The sequence below is a fragment of the Gossypium hirsutum genome, chromosome D01 (assembly GCF_007990345.1).
Source record: "Gossypium hirsutum isolate 1008001.06 chromosome D01, Gossypium_hirsutum_v2.1, whole genome shotgun sequence".
Classification (NCBI taxonomy): Eukaryota; Viridiplantae; Streptophyta; class Magnoliopsida; order Malvales; family Malvaceae; genus Gossypium; species Gossypium hirsutum.
Window position 1 is genome coordinate 24,804,003 of NC_053437.1, and position 19,033 is coordinate 24,823,035.

General features: G+C 35.2%; 3 protein-coding genes across 10 annotated transcripts; 2 read left to right on the top strand and 1 right to left on the bottom strand.

Annotated features, from left to right (window-relative positions):
• The first annotated feature begins 790 nt into the window (after nucleotides 1-790).
• LOC107921958 (uncharacterized) lies at nucleotides 791-10,259 on the top strand. Of its 3 annotated transcripts, none has more exons than XM_041086447.1 (7): nucleotides 791-1,893; nucleotides 5,414-5,555; nucleotides 5,643-7,724; nucleotides 8,017-8,154; nucleotides 8,255-8,666; nucleotides 9,702-9,797; nucleotides 9,990-10,259. In XM_041086447.1, the coding sequence occupies exons 1-5, from the start codon at nucleotides 890-892 to the stop codon at nucleotides 8,609-8,611; spliced, it is 3,723 nt and encodes a 1,240-aa protein (XP_040942381.1). In that variant the 5' UTR covers nucleotides 791-889; the 3' UTR covers nucleotides 8,612-8,666; nucleotides 9,702-9,797; nucleotides 9,990-10,259. The 3 variants fall into 3 exon arrangements, with proteins under 3 accessions (XP_040942381.1, XP_016707240.2, XP_040942380.1); XM_016851751.2 differs by having other exon boundaries at nucleotides 5,643-7,422; nucleotides 7,501-7,724; nucleotides 9,702-10,259; XM_041086446.1 differs by having other exon boundaries at nucleotides 9,702-10,259.
• Nucleotides 10,260-11,779: 1,520 nt separating this feature from the next.
• Nucleotides 11,780-14,208, top strand: LOC107921959 (5'-adenylylsulfate reductase-like 4). Its single transcript, XM_016851752.2, has 4 exons — nucleotides 11,780-11,977; nucleotides 12,545-12,732; nucleotides 12,814-12,938; nucleotides 13,760-14,208. The coding sequence occupies exons 1-4, from the start codon at nucleotides 11,780-11,782 to the stop codon at nucleotides 14,206-14,208; spliced, it is 960 nt and encodes a 319-aa protein (XP_016707241.1).
• Nucleotides 14,209-14,940: 732 nt separating this feature from the next.
• Nucleotides 14,941-17,668, bottom strand: LOC107921960 (uncharacterized). 6 transcript variants are annotated; one of them, XR_001691160.2, is made up of 8 exons: nucleotides 17,155-17,407; nucleotides 16,803-17,049; nucleotides 16,552-16,704; nucleotides 16,146-16,251; nucleotides 15,928-16,042; nucleotides 15,429-15,588; nucleotides 15,229-15,301; nucleotides 14,941-15,147 (listed from the first exon to the last, which is right to left on the bottom strand). XR_001691160.2 is itself a non-coding variant. In XM_016851753.2 (7 exons), the coding sequence occupies exons 1-7, from the start codon at nucleotides 17,200-17,202 to the stop codon at nucleotides 15,285-15,287; spliced, it is 846 nt and encodes a 281-aa protein (XP_016707242.1). In that variant the 5' UTR covers nucleotides 17,203-17,668; the 3' UTR covers nucleotides 14,941-15,284. The 6 variants fall into 6 exon arrangements, 5 of the variants coding, with proteins under 5 accessions (XP_016707242.1, XP_016707243.1, XP_040942382.1 ...); XM_016851753.2 differs by having other exon boundaries at nucleotides 14,941-15,301; nucleotides 17,155-17,668; XM_016851754.2 differs by having other exon boundaries at nucleotides 14,941-15,301; nucleotides 16,567-16,704; nucleotides 17,155-17,410.
• Between the last annotated feature and the right edge of the window lie 1,365 nt (nucleotides 17,669-19,033).

Consider the following 19,033-nt stretch of genomic DNA (forward strand, 5'->3'; position numbering starts at 1 on the left):
CTTTATAGTACTAAAGTATTGGCATAGTGATTTTTTTAGGCCTCCAATTTTACAAAAAAAAAAAGAATCATTTTAGCCATCCATTTAATTTTTCGCCTCTTTTAGTTCTTGAACTTGTATTTTTGTCTAATCATCCCAAAATGGATGGAAAAGTTAACGTTTTTCTAATTTTGCTGAAATGGCATACACGTGGATGATATGTCAGCATTTAATTAGTTTTTTAAAATTCAAAAATATTAAAAATAGTTTTTTTAATTTTTATATATTTTTAATCATTTTAATGGTTTTTAATTTTTAAAAATAATTTTTATATAATTTTTAAATTTTTAAAATTTTAAAAAATTAATTAAATGCTAATGTGTCATCTAGATTAAAAAAGCATTAATTTTTCCTTCTATTTTGGGGTGATTTGATAAAAAGAAACATAAGTTAAAAGGCTAAAAAGGTAAAAAATTAAATAGAGAGCTAAAATAAATTTATTTGTAAAACTAAAGGTTTAAATAAATCATTATGCCTAAAATATTTGTAACAGTGCCAATAATTCAATTTGTTTTATATATTTTGTTTATACAAGATTTACTTTGGGAATATTATATGGAACTATTTAATACAACTGAAAATGGATTGGACATTCTGATACAACTTAGCTAAATCCCCTGGATGAGCCCAAACTGAGAGTTCAGGGTGGGGCCGCGATTGGGCTAGTGTTTCGGGTAAAAAGTAAAAACCCGGTTTAAATCCGATCCGTCCCGTTTATATTTCGACGTGGCAAGAGTTGGTTGGGCAATTAAATCAAATCCCTCTCTCTGTAAATAAATCCCATCCCAATCAGTTGCATCGAGAGAACACTTCCGCTTTTTCCTCTCTTTTTTTTTTCCCTCTGTTTTCGATGGCATCCGCCACCGTCGACCACCGCAATCACCTCCACATCGAATCTATCCCCGTCGTAGACCTCCGTCTCCTCTCTCAACCCGACCTCCTTTCCCTTGCTTTATGCTCCTCTTCTCCTTCCCCTTCCAATGCCGAAACCGAACTCTTCACTCCCAAAATTGACCGCTCCGTTTTCAACGAATCCGCCGGAAGTCGCAAACAAACTTTCTTCCGCCTCCGCTTCGCCGCACCCCGCAGCCACCTACACCACCAACATTCCTCTCCTCCTTCCGAGCCCTTCCCTTCTCGTTCACTATACCTAAACCCTGAATCTCTTGACGAAGAAAGCTCTAACGCCCTCTCTCTGCTTAAATCACTTTTCAACATCGATGATTCGCTGCCTGCTAACCCCGAAGCTGACGAACCGTACGATGACAAGGATCTTGTGCCGGTTCAAATTGAATATCCAAACGGGAATTCCGGTTTGCAGAATATTCCGGTGGACATTGTTAGTAGTAGTTTAAGAAAAAGGAAGCGAGGGAGGCCAAGGAGGGACGGGAAAGATAATTGGCTGATTGAGAGCGAGCCTTTAGCAATAGAGGAATATAAAGAAATGAAAACCTTTGATAGGCCAAATGAGACAGCGGATGCCGGTAATAGTAGCAGTTGTAACGAAGGGAAGAGGAGGAGGGGGCGGCCACGAAGGGAGGAGAGTCAAAGTAGAGTGATTGCAAGCGAGGAAAAGAAAGTTGAGAGCGAAATTGAGAAGGCAGCGTTTGTGAATGTAGAGGCGATTCTGGGAATTGAAGAGGAGTTGAGAAGGAGGACTGAGGGGATTGTTACAGAGGTGCAACTGCTGGAGTTTATGAAGGGTTTAGAAGGTGAATGGGCGAGTAAAAGCCAGAAGAAGAGGATTATCGACGCAGCTGGGTTTGGGAATGTGCTTCCAAAAGGGTGGAAGCTTATGCTCTTTGTGAAGAAGAGAGCCGGCCATTGTTGGTTAGCTTGTAGCCGATATATAAGGTTTTCCATTACTTTCTTTTACTTTTATTTTAATATTCTCGTTAATCATAGCTTGCATATTTTATCAACGCTGTTTACCTTTTTTTTTGGGGGGGGGGATAAGTTTTATATTCATCCAAAGAAACAACCAATGCTGTAAAAACAATCAAAACAACATAACCCTGTACCTATTCAAAACAAAAAAAATATACCACTTATTCCCAAATGTTTCAAGCTAAGCACAGAAGCTGATCAGATCTTTAATACTTCTATTAATCACCTCCTCACTGGATATCTGTTGCCTAAACTGCCTTCGATTCCTTTCTTTCCAAATAGCATAAATAAAACATTCCATGTCAATTTTAAGATAACTGTAATAAGAGATTTACCTTTAAGTCTGCTACACATCCAATTAAATTCAAGTTGCCAAGACATTATAACCCTCTGAATATTGCATAGAAGTAAAACTTGCTCCTGTATCATTTTTGCAAATGCATATTCAGCAAAGAAATGGTCCCTGATTTCATCTCATTCCCCCCTCGATCAACGTATCTTTTGTTGGGAGATGATCAAGGATAGCCATCCAAGAGATAAATGAATGTTTGGGAATATGAAGTGGAAACCAAACTATCATATGCCATGCAATCTTCTCATTCTTTGGTCTGATTATATCCCAAATTCTGGAAATAGTAACCTACCTCCCATTTAGCTCAGAGCTGCCGAGCACAACCAAAGTCTCCTCCCTAGGCCTTATTATCTTCCTCCAGCTCCTACTTGTATTGTATTTCAGCTGCACTTGACTTAAAGAGGAACGTTTAAGCAAATACTCTTGAATCCAAGCAATCCAACGTGATCTCTGACCTGCTAAGATAGTTCTTATCAGTTGGATAATACAAGCTTTATTTCAACTTTCAAGATCTTTCATCCCAAGACCACCCTCAACTTTAGAAGAACAAATCCTTTTCCAACTCACTCTTGCCCCCTTGGTAGAATCCTCTTTGCCTTTCCAAAAAAAAAAAAAAAAACAAGAACACATTTGGTTGATTTGATTGAGAATCCCTTTTTGAAGAATGAAATGCTTGCACCAAAGGTTTTGCATCTGAAAAATAACAGATTGAATCAATTGCATTCTCCTTGCAAAACTCAACTGTTGAGTTTTGCAGCCCAACTTGTGATCTTAAATCTGATCCTCTCCAACAATGGAAAACAATCCTTCTCAGACAGCTTTCATGTAACTAGAGGGATACCAAGATAACGCACCAGCAACTGCCCAATTTTAAAGCCAGTCAAATGTTGAATAAAATCGAGCACCTCAAGAGACACTCCATCTGCAAAGATTTCACTTTTACTTGCATTTAGCTGAAGTAAATCGTCTGCAAAGACACTCCAAATACCCACTACAGAATCAACTTTACCTTTAAAAAGATTAGCAAATCGTCTGCAAAACACAGATGAGTTAATTGAATCCTATGGCACTTAGGATGATAGCTAAGAAGACCTTCCTTAGCCTCAAAATCCAACAACTTCGATAGAATATTCGTAGAAAGAACAAAAAGGTAGAGTGACAATGGGTCACCTTGCCTAATACCCCAAGCCCCTTTAAAATAACCAACCAAACCACCATTTAAGGCTATAGAGAATCTAGAGGTAGTGAAGCAAGCCTGAATCCACTTAACAAACTGTTTAGGCAAATCAATAGCAACAAGGATAGCAAGAATAAATTTCCAATTCAAAGAATCTAAAGCCTTCTTCAAATCAATTTTGAGTGCACATCTAGCAAAAATGGTATTCCTACCATGTCCTTTAATCAACTTAGCTTCCTCGTCTGCAGAACATTGCAGAAGATCTCTAAACAATTCAGCTGAACCACCAATAACATTCATGTCTTCAATGCCAATTAGCTTCTGTTAAAACCCTGTAATCTTCTCTGCGACCTTTTCAAAAGTATCAAGCCTGATCCCATTTTCATCGAAAAGGACATCAATTGACTGTCTTTTTTTTTCACATAGCTGTAGAAAATACTGGTATTATGATCCCCATCACAAAGCCATTTCAGTTTAGCTTTTTGCTTATGGAAATCCTTCTCAGCTTCCTCTAACTCTTTCAGTTCTTCATTCAAACTGAGTAGAGACTCAACTAGAGTCACGCGTGGATTAGTTAGAACAGCTAACTGCACCGCTGCAAGTCGACTTCTAGCCTCCCTTACTCTCTGAGAAATATCACTATACAAATGTTTGTTTAGAGCAATAAGTTCCTTCTTTAGTCTCTTCATCTTCGAAAACGAAACATACATGGGATTGCCTCTCACTGGTAAGACACACGATTCTTGAACTATTGTCATGAAATCCTTATGCTGAGTCAAAAAATTGAAAAATTGAATGGTTTAGTTGGGGAGAATTGCTGCTTCTGTAACCAAGCAACTGCTAAACAGTGATCAGAAACCTAGGAGCAAGAAATTCAACACTAGATTGAGGAAGCCAAAACAGCCAGCTATGATTAATCAGAACCCTATCCAACTTCTTAGCCAAGAAATTCCAATCTTGAAGATTTGTCCAAGAAAATAATGGACCATTAAAAGGAAAATAAAAAACTTCAAGAGAATCCGGACAATCTCTGAACTCCTTCATATCAGAACTAATAGTTGAATTCCCATTATAGTTCGAGCTGTCTGGAGGCAAAAGAGTGACATTAAAATCATCGAGAAGAATCCAGGGATAATCTCTTACCACCTGTTTTAGACCAATCAGAGTAGACCAAAGCCTTCTTCTAGAAATGCCATCATTGCACCTGTTTTCTTTGTGCTAAATATAATACACATAATTTCTGCATGCGTCGTAGTATGCCTACATCTAAGGTTGGTTCTCTCCAGCCTTTTTTTTGTTGAATTTTTGTTCTTTTGTTTCTTTGGTAGAGAATAATCTAGTGTTTTTGCTCTGAAATGTTAAAATTTTTTTCATCTATTTTTGGGTTAATTTCATATAGCATTTTGTGGAAATTTTAATATAATGCTCTTGAATCTTCAGAGTTTAGATGGTAGAGTACGATCTTTTTTTTTCCTTATTGGTTTTAGTTATCAGATTAGTTGTTGAATACATGAAACCCACTAAGAGAGATTTAGATGACTTATTAACAAAAAAAGGAAATAGATAAAAGTCAAATTTGAGTAATTCTATTTATTTGTTGCTTTTGCTAAAGTAGATTATGTTTCCGGCACTCCTAACTTGTATTCAATTAATATTGAAATGTTCGTTGTCTTTAGGATCTGTTTCATATATATATAGTTTAGCAGTTATCTCATGACTTGTTGCATTTCTATTGATTTTATTTCAATTGCTACATTTCTTTATCAGTCCCCTACCCTCAACCCCTACAAAAAAAAAAAAAGTTAAAAAAATGGGAAGAAAGGGCAGGAGATAAGGACTGGAGGGAGGTGGGATTCAAGAACTTTCTTGCTTGTGATTTTCAGTTTTCAATTCCTTTTTTGTTAACTTTGTTGGTTGTGTCCTTCTTACACTCTTTTCCCTAATTCTGTACCTTCCAGCCCTAATGGCCAACAGTTTGTGTCCTGCAAGGAGGTTTCTTCATACTTGCTCTCCTTTGGTGGACTTAAAGGTTCAAGTGTGGAAACGTTGAGTCATGCTGACAATGGCATTGATTTAGGTGTCAAACCCACACCTGGAAATGTAAGTTTCTTCTTGTGTTTCATCATTTACACTTCATCTCCACTTGATTATGCAGTTGATGATGAGAATGTTAAATGCTGTCTACAGTTGCCAATTACATGTAGATCTTCTGAAAATGAGACGCGAGCTCCCTTACTAAAAATAGGGAGTCCAAGGGAAGTCCAGAGAGCTGAAACGATAAAATGCCACAAATGCACCATGACTTTTAATTTGCAAGATGATTTTATATGCCACCTGTTATCATCTCACAAAGGATCAGCAATGAGTTCTGGACATGGTACCCCAGCTAATGAGGAGGTAAAAATAAAAAATGGAAAATATGAGTGCCAGTTTTGTCACCAACTGTTTGAAGAAAGGAACTGCTACAGTAGCCATCTTGGGATCCACATGGAGAACAATATGAAGAAAGTTGAAGGTTCAGTTGGAGAGCAAAACACCGTTCAGCCATTAAATTCTGCTGGCAGTAATGAAATAGGACCTGGTTTTCGCTGCAGTGAATCTAATGAAAACGCTCTGGTTGAAACGTTTACTGATAAATACAATCATGAAGGCAGTTTATTGTCTAATGATGAACAGGATAAGGTTAACATGAATGAAAAAGTGTTAGCTGACAGAAACTGTGATACAAAAAGTAAATTCTGTTTTGTAACTGATAATAAAGGGGACATCACTGATGCTACTGCAGCTGCTGATCTTAATGTTTGTTTGGGTTCTGAAAACATCTTGTTTACGTCTGACAAAGAAGGGATTTCCCGACCTTCAGATAAAATTGATGTTGGATTTGCTGTTAATTCAATGGAGGAGAAGAAGAGAGAGATGGCTTCGAACACTAGTTTCCTTGCTCCAAATGCTAAGGGAAATATGTTTACTGATGAAAATACCGAGGATGGACATTTTCCTAGCTTTTTGAAAGGGATGGAAGTTGATTTGAAGGATAAAGCTACAAGGGATGACCCAAAAGCTGGTTGTGCTGATACTAGCACAGAGCTGTCTAATGTCAGAATTGATACTGTACAGGGAAATTACAGTGAAGGTTGTTCACTTATTCCTTCTGGCAACAAACAAAGAGTTAATCTTGTAGATCATTTGAAAGGGGCTTCTGTTACTACAGATTCTACACATGAAAGAGGTTCTGGATGTGGTTTAAATTCGTCTAAAGGTGATCAAACATGTGTCATCAACAATAGTTTGATTCTTGTTTCTGGCACTTTAGATGATCCGGAATCTATTATGGTCAATGAATCTGCTAACATTGACCCTACCATTTGTTTTCAAAGCCATCTCCCCATGAAAAAACCCTCACAAGAGAAAAGTGAAACGGTCTTGCTTACTTCACATGGCAGGGAGCAAATATTTCCTTCTGACAATAATGCATTTAAGGCCTTCAGCCGGACGGTAGAGGTGTCTGAGCTTGATGGAGCCCAAAATTATAGAGGATTAAGTCCGGGTGTGAACAGCCGTAACAGTGGAGTGGATCCTAACATCCTAGCTAGTTTCAAACATGAAAAGACTAAAGATCGTCTATTTGGCCCATCTTCATATAAGAAAACACATACTTGCACACCGGAGTATAAACAGGATAAAGGGTCTGAGAGCATTCTCTATCAACAATATGGTAATCAGCAAAACAGCAACTATGAAACTAGTATGAACAAAGTTTCTTTCTTTACGAAAGAGGAACCTAAACACAAAGGGGGAAGCTCCATTGTTGGAAATGCTTATGCTAGAGTAGGCGCATTTGCTTTGACAGGCACTGTTCAGGAAAGTTGCTCCCCACATTTTTCTGGAAATAGGGAAAAAATTTCTGGTAAAAATAATGTACCTGGTATTAGCAGTGGTGCTGTTCTTGAACCAAAGCAAAATAAAGGTGCTTTTGAGGATTTCTTCGGTCTATCCAGTAGTGAACAAACACATGTTGCAAATAATTTGAACATGGTTCATGCAGGCACAGCTCATGATGGGTCTAGGTTACAAGATTTTCAAAATGCAAGGAATAATGAAATAATGATTGGTTATTCCAATCATGCACGACCCATTGAGGATTCCATGACTGGGCTCACATGGAAAAGTAATGAAGGAAATGTTCTGCTGAGTGGTTTGGCTGATACTTCATCTCAATTGTTGACATCATCTGGTTATTACCCCACATTTGATTGGATGTCACATAAGGTACAGATATGATCTCTCATTCTCTCTTATAAGCTCTGATATAATGCAAAAAAAGCAAGAAACTGCTATTTCGTGTCGAGGGTTGTATGTTATGTTCAATTGCTAGATTTTTCAAGGTGTGGGATCTTGAACTTAAGTTTTTAAAGTGAAGGTCATGGCTGAACGCTGACGTCTATCTCAGTAGAAAGCAAATAAATAATTTATATTTGCCCACTAAGTTAAGCTTTTAAATAAATAAGTTAGTGTTAGTTTGCTTAATGAATTTTTACTGCAATTTTGTTGTAATGGATAGGGTGAAACTGAAATGTTCGACATTAGTGGAAAGTGCAGCAGTATAGCAGGTTTTGAAGGGCTGCAATCTGGTAGCATAGAACATATGGAATATAATTTTCTGACTGCTCAACCAAGTTCTTGTTCAGGGAACTCGAAGGTATCATCGTATAATTGAGAGGCTGTAAATAAATGCTTAAAAATGAATTAGTGGTAGTTTGCTTGATGAAATTTGACTGCAATTTTGTCATAATGGACAGGGTCAAAGTGAAATGTTCAACATTAGTGGGAAGTGCAGCAATGAATCAGGTTTATCAGATAACTTGGAACATATGGAATATAGTTTTATGACTGCTCAACCAAGTTCTCGTTCAGGAAACTCCAAGGTACCATCATATGGTTCAGAGATGGCATTAAAGTTTGACTCTGTGTGGCTTGGAAAGGATGCTTTGCCGCTGTTGCCTAAAATAGCTGGCAGACATCAGGTCACTACCTTGTGCTCCTGGTGTGGAAATCAGTTTTATAATGAGGCTGTTGACATCGCAGCACAGAGAAGCACAATGGTTATGTGTGCCAACTGTCGGGCTAGGTTCTCTAGGAACCATGATTTTATGTAAAATAGCATGTTTACAAGCATACCAGCATGTGTGATTCCCAAGTCTATGATACAAGGTAACTTCCACATCAACCAAGCTATTATTCAGATATAAGGCAAGTTTTTGTGATTGCATGGATTGATTGGTATGTATGTACTATTCTCTAAAGGACACTACAACTGCTAGCATTTGATATAGTTCCCAACTCAAGGTGACATAATTCAAGTTGATTATGGTTAAATATTATAACCTCTACATGATTAATGGAAATAAAACAAGACCCTACATAAATTAGTGTAAATTTTTCTGATATCTTTTTTTTTATTTTTGTGTGTGTGTGTGAATTTTACTCTGAAGTACAACTAGTAAGGCCTCTGCTGTAAGTATTGTATGGAATAAACCTTGCTAGAGCTTTCAGCATCTTTCAGTGGGATTCAATCTAGATGATACCGTTCAAGGTTATTTTGAAGCTTGGGCTGTGCTATGGTGTAATATACAATATAATCTTTACAAATTACCGTACCCAAATTGGACACAAACTGCTGTGCCAGAAAAAAATTTGATTAAAAGAAGTTACATTGTATTCTCTTGTATGATTTTTGAAAAGTCCCTACATCTGACATCATGTATTTCTTTAGCCTATAATGTGCTGTGGTCCTTTCCTTTCAAATGGTGTGATTTGATGTTCTAGTCACTTGCTCAAATTTTCAATTTGCAATAGTAACTTGAAAAAGTTGGAGTTGCTCAGAAAAAGGGCTATTCATATCTGCAAAAGAAGTGTTTGGCATTCCTACAAGATACTGTATGGGGTCCACTCAAAGTTATCATTCTATCAAATAGACACTATATTGGAATTTGGTTCAGAGCTTTTTGTATGTCCATGCCTTTCCCAGTCTATATGCTCATCTCTTTCATTTTATTTTTTTGAGAGCATGGAAAATGAAGCGAATGGCAGCTCTTTTTATTGCTTGCTTCTTTCTATCGGCACTTGCTGAACAACTTTATTCCCTCTCACCTTGATGCTTCTAACCCTACTGAAAAACAGACGATTATTATCGTTACAGATGGTAGATAAATATAGGTATGCTAATGGCTTCAAAAACTTTTGCAGGCAGCAGCTGAAACAAATTGGAAGGCTGAACTAGTGCTTATAGGTTGATCAAATTATCGTCCTCTCTAATTTCAGGAGGCAGAGTTTGCAGTTCTGGTACGACTTCTGTTTTGCCTTTCACTATTGAACCTTTTCACTTGGTCCAAATCATCTAGTTTATCAGTTGACATTTGATTTTCAAGAATCTTGTGTTAGTTCTTCATTTCCAGCACAAGAATTGAGAAATCATTACACACTGACTTGGGCAATAACCGAGACGCATAACCTTAGCTTCTGTTGTACTTTTAGGCATTTGAATGTTTCGTGCGGCAATTACTCTTTTTTGACAATTATGCTGCTTGGGGCTTGGTTCATTTGTATGTATATCACAAACTGACTCCCTGCATTTTGTTTTTACCATTGCTGTGTTAGTCTAAACTAGGGTTCAGACAGATTAGCATTTAGCATTAGGGACCTTCCCCCTCCTCTCTCCCCTCGGATTTGTTTGATGATTTCTTGTAAGAGTAGTTGTGAAAATTCTTATGCTGTTGTATTTTCAGTTTTCATAGTTTTCAGATATCTCTCCATCCTTCTATGGCATTTTCTTTTCTGCTTTCAGATGTTTTATTTGCACTATCATGCCATTTTTATGAATTTTGAGAGTTTCAAACTTTTGATGTTTGGCGTGGTACAAATGTTATCATATCATGAAAATGCAGGTATTAAAAGGGATTTGGAACACAATTTCTAAAACATTCCCATAGCTTTTCTTGTTAATATGTTTCTGGTAGGATTACCCCTTTGATTGTTGATAATAATTTTAACCCTACTTGAAAACAAAATTAATTATTGCTATTGGTAATGGTAATGGTAGGAGAATTGATATTTTAAAGGGAAAAATAAAGGATTGTGGTCTTGAATACGGGTTCATATAACCTTAATTTTATGATTGATTGTATATAAGCTTGGATTTTTAGTAGAGATGTTAGCAGCTTTAATATTTGTATTATTATTATTACTTGAATCTGATTGTTTTGTTAACGTTCAAATTTGTTTTAAATCGTTTCCTATTTAAATATTATTACTGGAATAAAAAAATCTTTATTAGATGGTGACATCCATTGAATGCTTTTTTTACCTTAAATATTTGGTTTCTTGGTAAGAAAGGATTCTACATCGAAGTATTGAGTTCCTATACTAGTATAAAATTTATTTTTATTGTACTAATATGTAAATCGATCTCATTTGAGCATCCGAAAATAGTTATAGATTTTAAAATCTAAATACCATTTGAAACAAAATCGAATTGGATTTCGTATTTGAATTTTCGTCAAAATTTAATAATTTAATGAACATTTGAATTTGTAATGTCAAACCAATTTTTATGGTTTTATTCACTGAAATAGTGATTTTTTTTCATTCAATCCTTGTGGTCCTAAATTTTACTTTACAAAAAAAAAAAATTGTATTGTACTTGAGAAATAAGCCAAATCCAACGAAAATGTAAACTATCCAAGTTGTCAGTCAGACTTTCAACAATTTATTTCTTTGTTTCATTAAAAAAAGCAATTTCTTTATTTATTAATATACTAGTAATTATAAACGACAATTCACGAAAGTAAATCTTCTTTGTCAATATTTCAATAAGAAAATGTATTGAGTTATTTCTTGTTTATCAGGTACGTCATTAGTATAGTGACAAATTTACCTTGAAGTATTTCTTCGATTAAAAAATTAAGGACCAAAAGCGCACTAACATTAATTTATTTATTGGAATTTTTTTACTCTATGACCAGAAGACCAGCTTTCGCTTAACTCAACTCTTTTATAGTTCGATCCTTCCAAATTGAAGTTCGCCCATAATACCCAAAATGTCATTAAATACATTATAACTTATCTCCTCCGTGATATATGTATGTATATATACTATGTAACAACTTTTCCTCCCTATTTTCTCCTTTCTCCGATTGAATATGTGAAATCACTTTTTAGGGTTTTTAAAAATTTATATAAAAAAACAATAATTATAAATTGGCCAGCCTTAAAACATTTTTTTTAAAAAAAAATCGTGTCAATCGGCAAACCATTGTCGGTAGTTGATGGGTACGAAGGCATCGCAAACGAGGATGCTAATACTGGTTTTCTGGTGGAGGCTAACGTGCGCCGTCTTCGTCCCTTTAAGGGTTCCGTTATGTCCCAAGGTCTCCGTTTCCGACGCGATCTTTGACTTCAGAGACTCCTATTGTCCTATTACCTCTGCTCGTACTCAATCTATCGTTTTCGTTGGCGTTACCGAGGTACCATGAGATTCTGTCTTTCATTTGCTTCTCTTTCCCTTTTTATCTTATTCATTTTACCCCTTCCTTTTGAAAATTATATCTTTTTAGGCTATGTTTATGCTGCATTTTTAATTAGGGTTAGTCAAAAGTTGTTTTCCCCTTGAATATATGCAGTAGAAAAAAAGGAATGGATTTTGGGTTTTTTCATTTCGGGTGCTTGTCAGAGTAAATTTTGCTTCAAATTAGAGAAAATACCCTATTATCATGTATGAGCTGAGAAACATATTCATTGATTATTAAAAAAAAGAAAAGAAAAATCGTTCAATTCTCCATTTTTATATAAATTCGCTAGATTAGTTCTCAATAATCTTACAAATGTTCGTGGTGAAATTGGAAATATACTTATCTTAAATTTCTTTAAGCTTTTATTTTTGTTTTTTTTTTTAAATTTCTACCAGTTCATAGCATTGGGTTTAAAGGAACTAACATTTCTGAAATAAGTTCATGTTTGAAATTGCATTGAATTCTGATCAATTTTTTGTTTCTGCAATTTTTTAATTATACTTTTTCTTTGTTGCGGTGAAGGGAGATGAGGTTTCGATGCAAAAGGCACTTAACATGGTATATAGGAACGGTCATGGATATGTAGCAGTGCTTTTCTATGCATCTTGGTGCCCCTTTTCAAGGTCTTTTAGACCAAGCTTCAATATCCTTTCTTCTTCCTATCCGTGCATTCCCCATTTTGCCATTGAAGAATCATCTGTCAGACCAAGGTTTGCAAATGTATAACTTCTATTTGGTATTTGCATGGTACTAGTATATATAAACTAAACAGTGGATTTTGATTTCTTCAGCATACTCTCAAAGTATGGCGTTCATGGGTTTCCTACACTTTTCCTTTTAAATTCTACGATGCGTGCACGTTATCATGGAAACCGATCTTTTGAATCTCTTGGGGCATTCTATAGTGATGTCACTGGTAAGGCCTTTGTTCTGCAACTTCTGAATTTTGTGATATCTGTATTTCATTGAGTTGGTTTATGCAGTAGATTTAATAGAGATCATTTTTCATCCTTCGATCTCTGCTTTTTATGTTACTTATTGTTAATAATGCTTTCTGGTCCTAGCTAGTATGTTGTGGTATTTACCTGTCTGGTTGCTCGATCATGCTTCTTCTTTTTTTCCTTTTTTTTTCTCTCTGGGTGTGTGTTTGTGTGTTTTGAGTGCATAAGGTTATGGCTTTGATGGGATAAGAGTGATTAGATAGCTTTGAGCAATAAATTTTCCTCATTTCGTCTTAGTTTTGACTTATGTAAAACTAAAATGTAGCATCTCATCCCCTCATAAATTCATCCTATTGGGATCATAGCAGTCCTCTTCTTAAGACTATAATCCTACATGAGTAGGATGATGCAAATGGAGATAAAATAAGTTGACTGACAATAAAATCGTGTATTATCACATTACATATAGGATCTATGATCCTACATGCCAAATAAACATATCCTCAAGTTGTCGTCTTTGCTTGGGTTTTAACAAATTTCCAATCCCTTCCTGCTCTTTGTTTCCCACCTGAAAATGCTCCCCACCAAGTAATGTTAATTTGTGATGCATTCATTTCCAAGATAGGGAGTTCAATTGAAAAAAAAGTTCGGTGTTTATTAATCTTCTACAGTGGAGGCTATGAAAAGCATGTCATACCTCTTTCCTTTGCCAGTATCTTAGCTGGTATCTTTTTTTCCCTTTCTTATACTTATTGCCCCTGTTTAATTTTCTAATGAGTATGTTCCGTTGCTGTAGGCATTAAGAACTCTCTGGATAAAACATCATTGGAAAAAATTGGACACTTGTCAAATCAAGAGAAGCATAATAGCACTGAGCAGGAAAGCTGCCCATTCTCGTGGGCAAGATCTCCGGAGAATTTACTTCGACAAGAGACATACTTGGCTCTGGCCACCACTTTTGTGCTTTTTAGATTGCTTTACCTATTGTATCCTACTTTTCTTGTATTTGCTCAGTTAACATGGAGACGGCTGATTCGAAATGTTAAACTGGGGACTTTGCTGGAACATCCTTTGGCCTATCTGAAACGAGCAATCCAGCTGTTTAATTCCCTGAAGGAACCTTGCAAGAGAAGCAACTTGCAAGGCGCAATGAATGCTAGAGCATGGGCCTCTAAATCCCTTGCTACCGTTTCAATTGGTGACGCCAACACAAATCGTGTTGTGCCAATAACTGGATGTCGCTAACTCCTTAGATGGTGTGGGATATAAAGGTATATTTTGTTTCCTATGAAATCTTTGGCCGCAATCTCATGGAAGCAGGAGCCCTTTTGTTACATGACTTTTTAATACACCAACTTTGGTGTTAATTTGAATTATGGCATGTTGACCCTGAACTAGTAAAGTTTCATTTGTCAATATTATTTAGAATACGTCTTTACACCAAAAAACGGCGCTGCAACTTTGTGAATAGGTTAACCAAGTACAGCAATGTATCGATTGTATAAGCCATTTTTGGCTCATTTGAAGCATGTTTGCCACGTTTTGTTAAATAATGGTAAACCTTCGTGTTCTGTCTTATATTATTATCATTTGGAGCTGCAAAATCTTGACTAGTTACTTGGAAGTGTGGTGTGTACTTGTTTACTTGTTCGGGAGTTGAGCGGTCTTTTGAATGCCTTGATATATGATCTGATAAATATTTTCTCAATCAGGATTGAACATAAAAAACCTTACGTATTGGATAAACTTTTGTACGGGACAGATTTGAATACATGAATTTGAGCATCAGATTGAGGTCCATTTGATGCAGTTGTCATCCCCGACCATAATAGGCTACCATCTTGCTCAGTTGCATAGCTTCTGATGGAATGATTCACCTTTCCGTGATTAGAAGCAACGCAAAATCTTACTCCGGATAAAGAGGATTCGCGATATGGTATAAACAGCAAAGTGTCATCCACTTGAGCACAGGTAATCTCAAGGTAATATAGATACTGTCTAATTAAAATGAATCGGTATTTCCTGTTTGAACAATTGCTTTAAACCGATCCCATTAGAATCCCAAGAACTGATGTCACGCTCACGGAGATACATAAATAGCAGGAGGATACGAGGCTAGCAATGAACAAAAAAACAATAGCAAATGCAGCAGCACCTAAATGACTAGAAAGGCTCCTAAACCTTCTGTACAAGAAAAACATCCAATGAGGAACTGAGCTTCATTTGCACATGAATCAGCCATGAAACAAGAACTCAAACATCTACCTCCAATTACTCGCTAATAGCTAGCATCAAGCAATTATAAGATATCCACGGTGGCATCATCTTTCTTTACAATCTGCCAAAATAAGGCATCCCTAAAGATCAGTGCCATCAATAATGATAATGTAAACTTGAGTTTGCGAGTGTAGCATAGAAAAGTTAAATGAACATGAAAATGCATTATAAAATATTCATGATTCTACCATACGTCACTTGCTTTCCCAGAATTGTAGGTTTGCTGTAAATGAAGGTCCATGGTCCAGAATAAAAGTAAACACAGGTTCGCAAACTACCAATTATGTGGGAAAGCTCTAGTAGCAGTATTATGTTCATGCAACTTTCCCAGAACCAAAGAAAACATTGCTGCAAAAATGAAAGCAAGACCTGAATCTATCATTCCAAATCAGTATTTGAAACAGTTGCATGAATGTGTACATGACCATACACGAAGACAAATTATTAATGATAAATTTGTACCTAATCAACACCTATAACATACACAATTATAATTACTAATGGAGAGGAAAAGCTCCATTAGCAGCTGTATTCATGGACCTTTCCCAAATCAAATTTACATGGAAAGTATCAGACAGAAAAAGCAGTGCCTGATCAAGAAGGCAATGTAAAAGCATTTAAAAAGAACTCGCAACGCATAAGTAAATATTATCCATAAAGACCAAACATAGTATTTGCCATCAATACCTGTGATATGTATTGCTTAATCCTCTCACTTACGGTTCCATCTAGAGCTCTCTCAGCAAGCTCATAAAACAAAGTAGTACCTTCAGGGCCACTGACCTTGTCTTTCTGCAAATATCTACAAAAAGAATACAGGAACAGCCATTAAGGAACTATCAAATTCAGTTGGCTGATGAAAGTAGAAGGCATTATGAACAACAAACAATCAGGAAGACCCTAACCTTTGCTGTACAAGCGTCTCCAATACCTGCTTCACATTACCAAGAACTGGGTGGTTTTCATCAGTTTCATGCAATCCCATTCTCTTCAAATGAAGCCAAAGATTATCTGCACAAGAGTAGTAGTTTGTGTGGAAATCTAAAAACAAAAGAAATGCGCAAAAAATTGAAAAAGAAAAACAAATTCACCCCATAATTCATCAAGAGAACACTATTAAACATGTGACAAATCGATGACAACTTTCAACTAGATAAATTCACTTGGCTGACAGATGAACAGGACACCCTACTAAGCATATCTACAAATATATAAACAAAGAAAAAGAAGATGCCATATACGTACAGCAAGTTTGGCTTCAAAAGTTAATACCAAAATTTTAAGGTTAATATATATATGAATAAAATGTACCTTCAGCAATTTTACCTCCGGCAAGCTGCACAATACTGATCGCAACAAAAGTAAAACCAGTAAGATGAGATGTATTAACATCCTCAACATATTTCTTATACACCTCAGCTGGTAACTGGCTTATGATAACATAGGATTTGGCATCAACTCCACCTTAAAAACAATAAACACCATTGAAATTATGAAGTCAAGAGTAAAATCTGATATAAACTTGTCAAAATCCAAACAAAGGGTGGCAAAAAAATTGCTACTCTGTTGAGACAATCGGGAGTGGCTTGTGGAAGAAGGACGTGATCTTTGAAGTTCCCTTAATTCGTAACCAAAAATGGTGGAGAGTTTGACTTTAGCCTCGTTAATGATATAAGCAGGAAGCGAACGGTGACGATAGTTTTTAGTGACTAATTGAGAGAGTTCTTCCCTTTTAATTGGACATCCTGAATTTTGATGTGTTTTGAACAATATGTAACGAACTACTTCTGCAACAAGTTTGTCTTTTTCCTGCCAAAAACAAAATTAAGAAAAAGAAACAATTTTTGTAACAAATTGAATATCTAAAATATGACAGTATTGACACAAATTGAAGCAAAAACAAAAAAAAAGTACCTCTTTTGATATATCGAACTGAGAGAAATCGTCACCGAGATTTGACATTTTACATTAAGAACGAAAGAGGGGTAGTTGTGATCTGTATGGTTGTGAAGAAAAGAGGGAAAATTCTCGCTTGGGTTTGGAGGAAGATAATAGTAAAAACAAAAACCCTAAACAGTGATGTTGTTTGGTTGGTGAGAAAATCGAAGGATCGAGGAAAGTAGAAAACGAGATTTTCAGAAAATAAAATTAGATAAATTACTCGCTTTTGGCGAGTTTTTAATTGTTTTAATAATATTAATTAATTACTTTTGTTGTAGTTTTTTATTCAAAATCTTTCAATAATCTAATATTAAAATTAGTTTTTTCTTTGGGGAGAATTAGGCAAATATGTCATTTTTAAATCAAAATTAGGATTTTAGGTTTTTTTTTTAATTTCAGGAAAATATGTCATTTTTAGATAAAGAATACAAAAACATCTATGGAAGAGTTTTTGTTCCGGCTAAATGTGTCCCCTATGACTCACCCTAACCCTAAATTTGAAAATCTCAATATAAAATTCAAACATCCTATCCAATCTTTTCCGTGACAGATAATAATATTATTTTTAATAACTTTTCAAAAAAATGATTCTTGTCAAAAACGTTTTTCCGACTTGTCATGTTCAATCTTTTTTAACATTTTGAAATTATGTTTTATATTCAGTGGTAGAATTTTCTATAAACTGAAGACAATTATGTGTAGAGGTTTCCATAGTTAAATTTCAAGCAGATTGTTTTCACAAGGAGGTCATTATTGATGTTAAAGTTTTAAAGTTTAAAAATGGACTCAACCAAGTAAATTAGTTCAAGTAAGTGTCGTTGTTTAAATTTAGATAATGAGTACTTATTTTTCTATATAATGTTTTCATTTTAAACATGTGAAATAGGTTATTTGGGCAAAGATGAGTAGACGAATTAGAGTTATTATTATAGCAATGATAAAATTTGTGACACTGATATTGGAGTCGTTTAATCGACCCGAAATAACATTAACCGAATTAACCGACCTTTTAAAATTTTTAACCGTTAACCGAACCGAAATTTTTTCAAAAAAATTAACTGAATCGAAATTTTTTCGGTTAATTTGGTCGGTTAACCGAATTAACCAAAAATTATATGTTTTTTTATTTTTGGTTAAAAGTTAACCAAATTAATTGAATTAACCGAATTACCCGAATTAACTGAATTACCCGAATTACCTGAATTAACCGAATTAACCGAATTGAATCACTACATAGTTAAAAACATTACATAAGTCTTTGAATTTTATTTGTATTTATTTAATTATTTGTTTAGACTTTTAGACTTTAATTTTAGTTTTAGTTTTAGAATTTTATTTTTATTTATTAAATTATTTGTAATTTTGATGATTGGGTTGGGTTGGGTTGGGTTGGATACTTGGGTTTGGATTGGGTTTAGGTGAATAGTGGGCCTATTTATATATTATAATTTTATTTATTAATTTTTTCGGTTAAACCGAAAAAATTCGGTTAACCGACTGGTTTCGAACCGAATTAACTGTTAACCGAAAAATCAAAATATAATTAACCGACCCTCGACCGAAAAAATTCGGTTAACAAAATTTTTTCGGTTTTACCTGAATTTTGCACACCCCTATCGATAGGCATTGCTATAGTGGAATGTTAGACTAGAGTTGTAACAGCTCACTTTTCAGTGGTGCCGAAAAATGCAGTTTCAAAACTCTTTTTTGTAAATCAGATCCGTAAATATTGAGTTGGTATAAAGGAATATTAATGTTTGGTCCTTCAATTTTTCTATTAATTTCTTAATTAGGGTATAGGGATTAAATTGAAAATGTCCAATCGCTATATGTTTTTAATTGGTCAAAAACT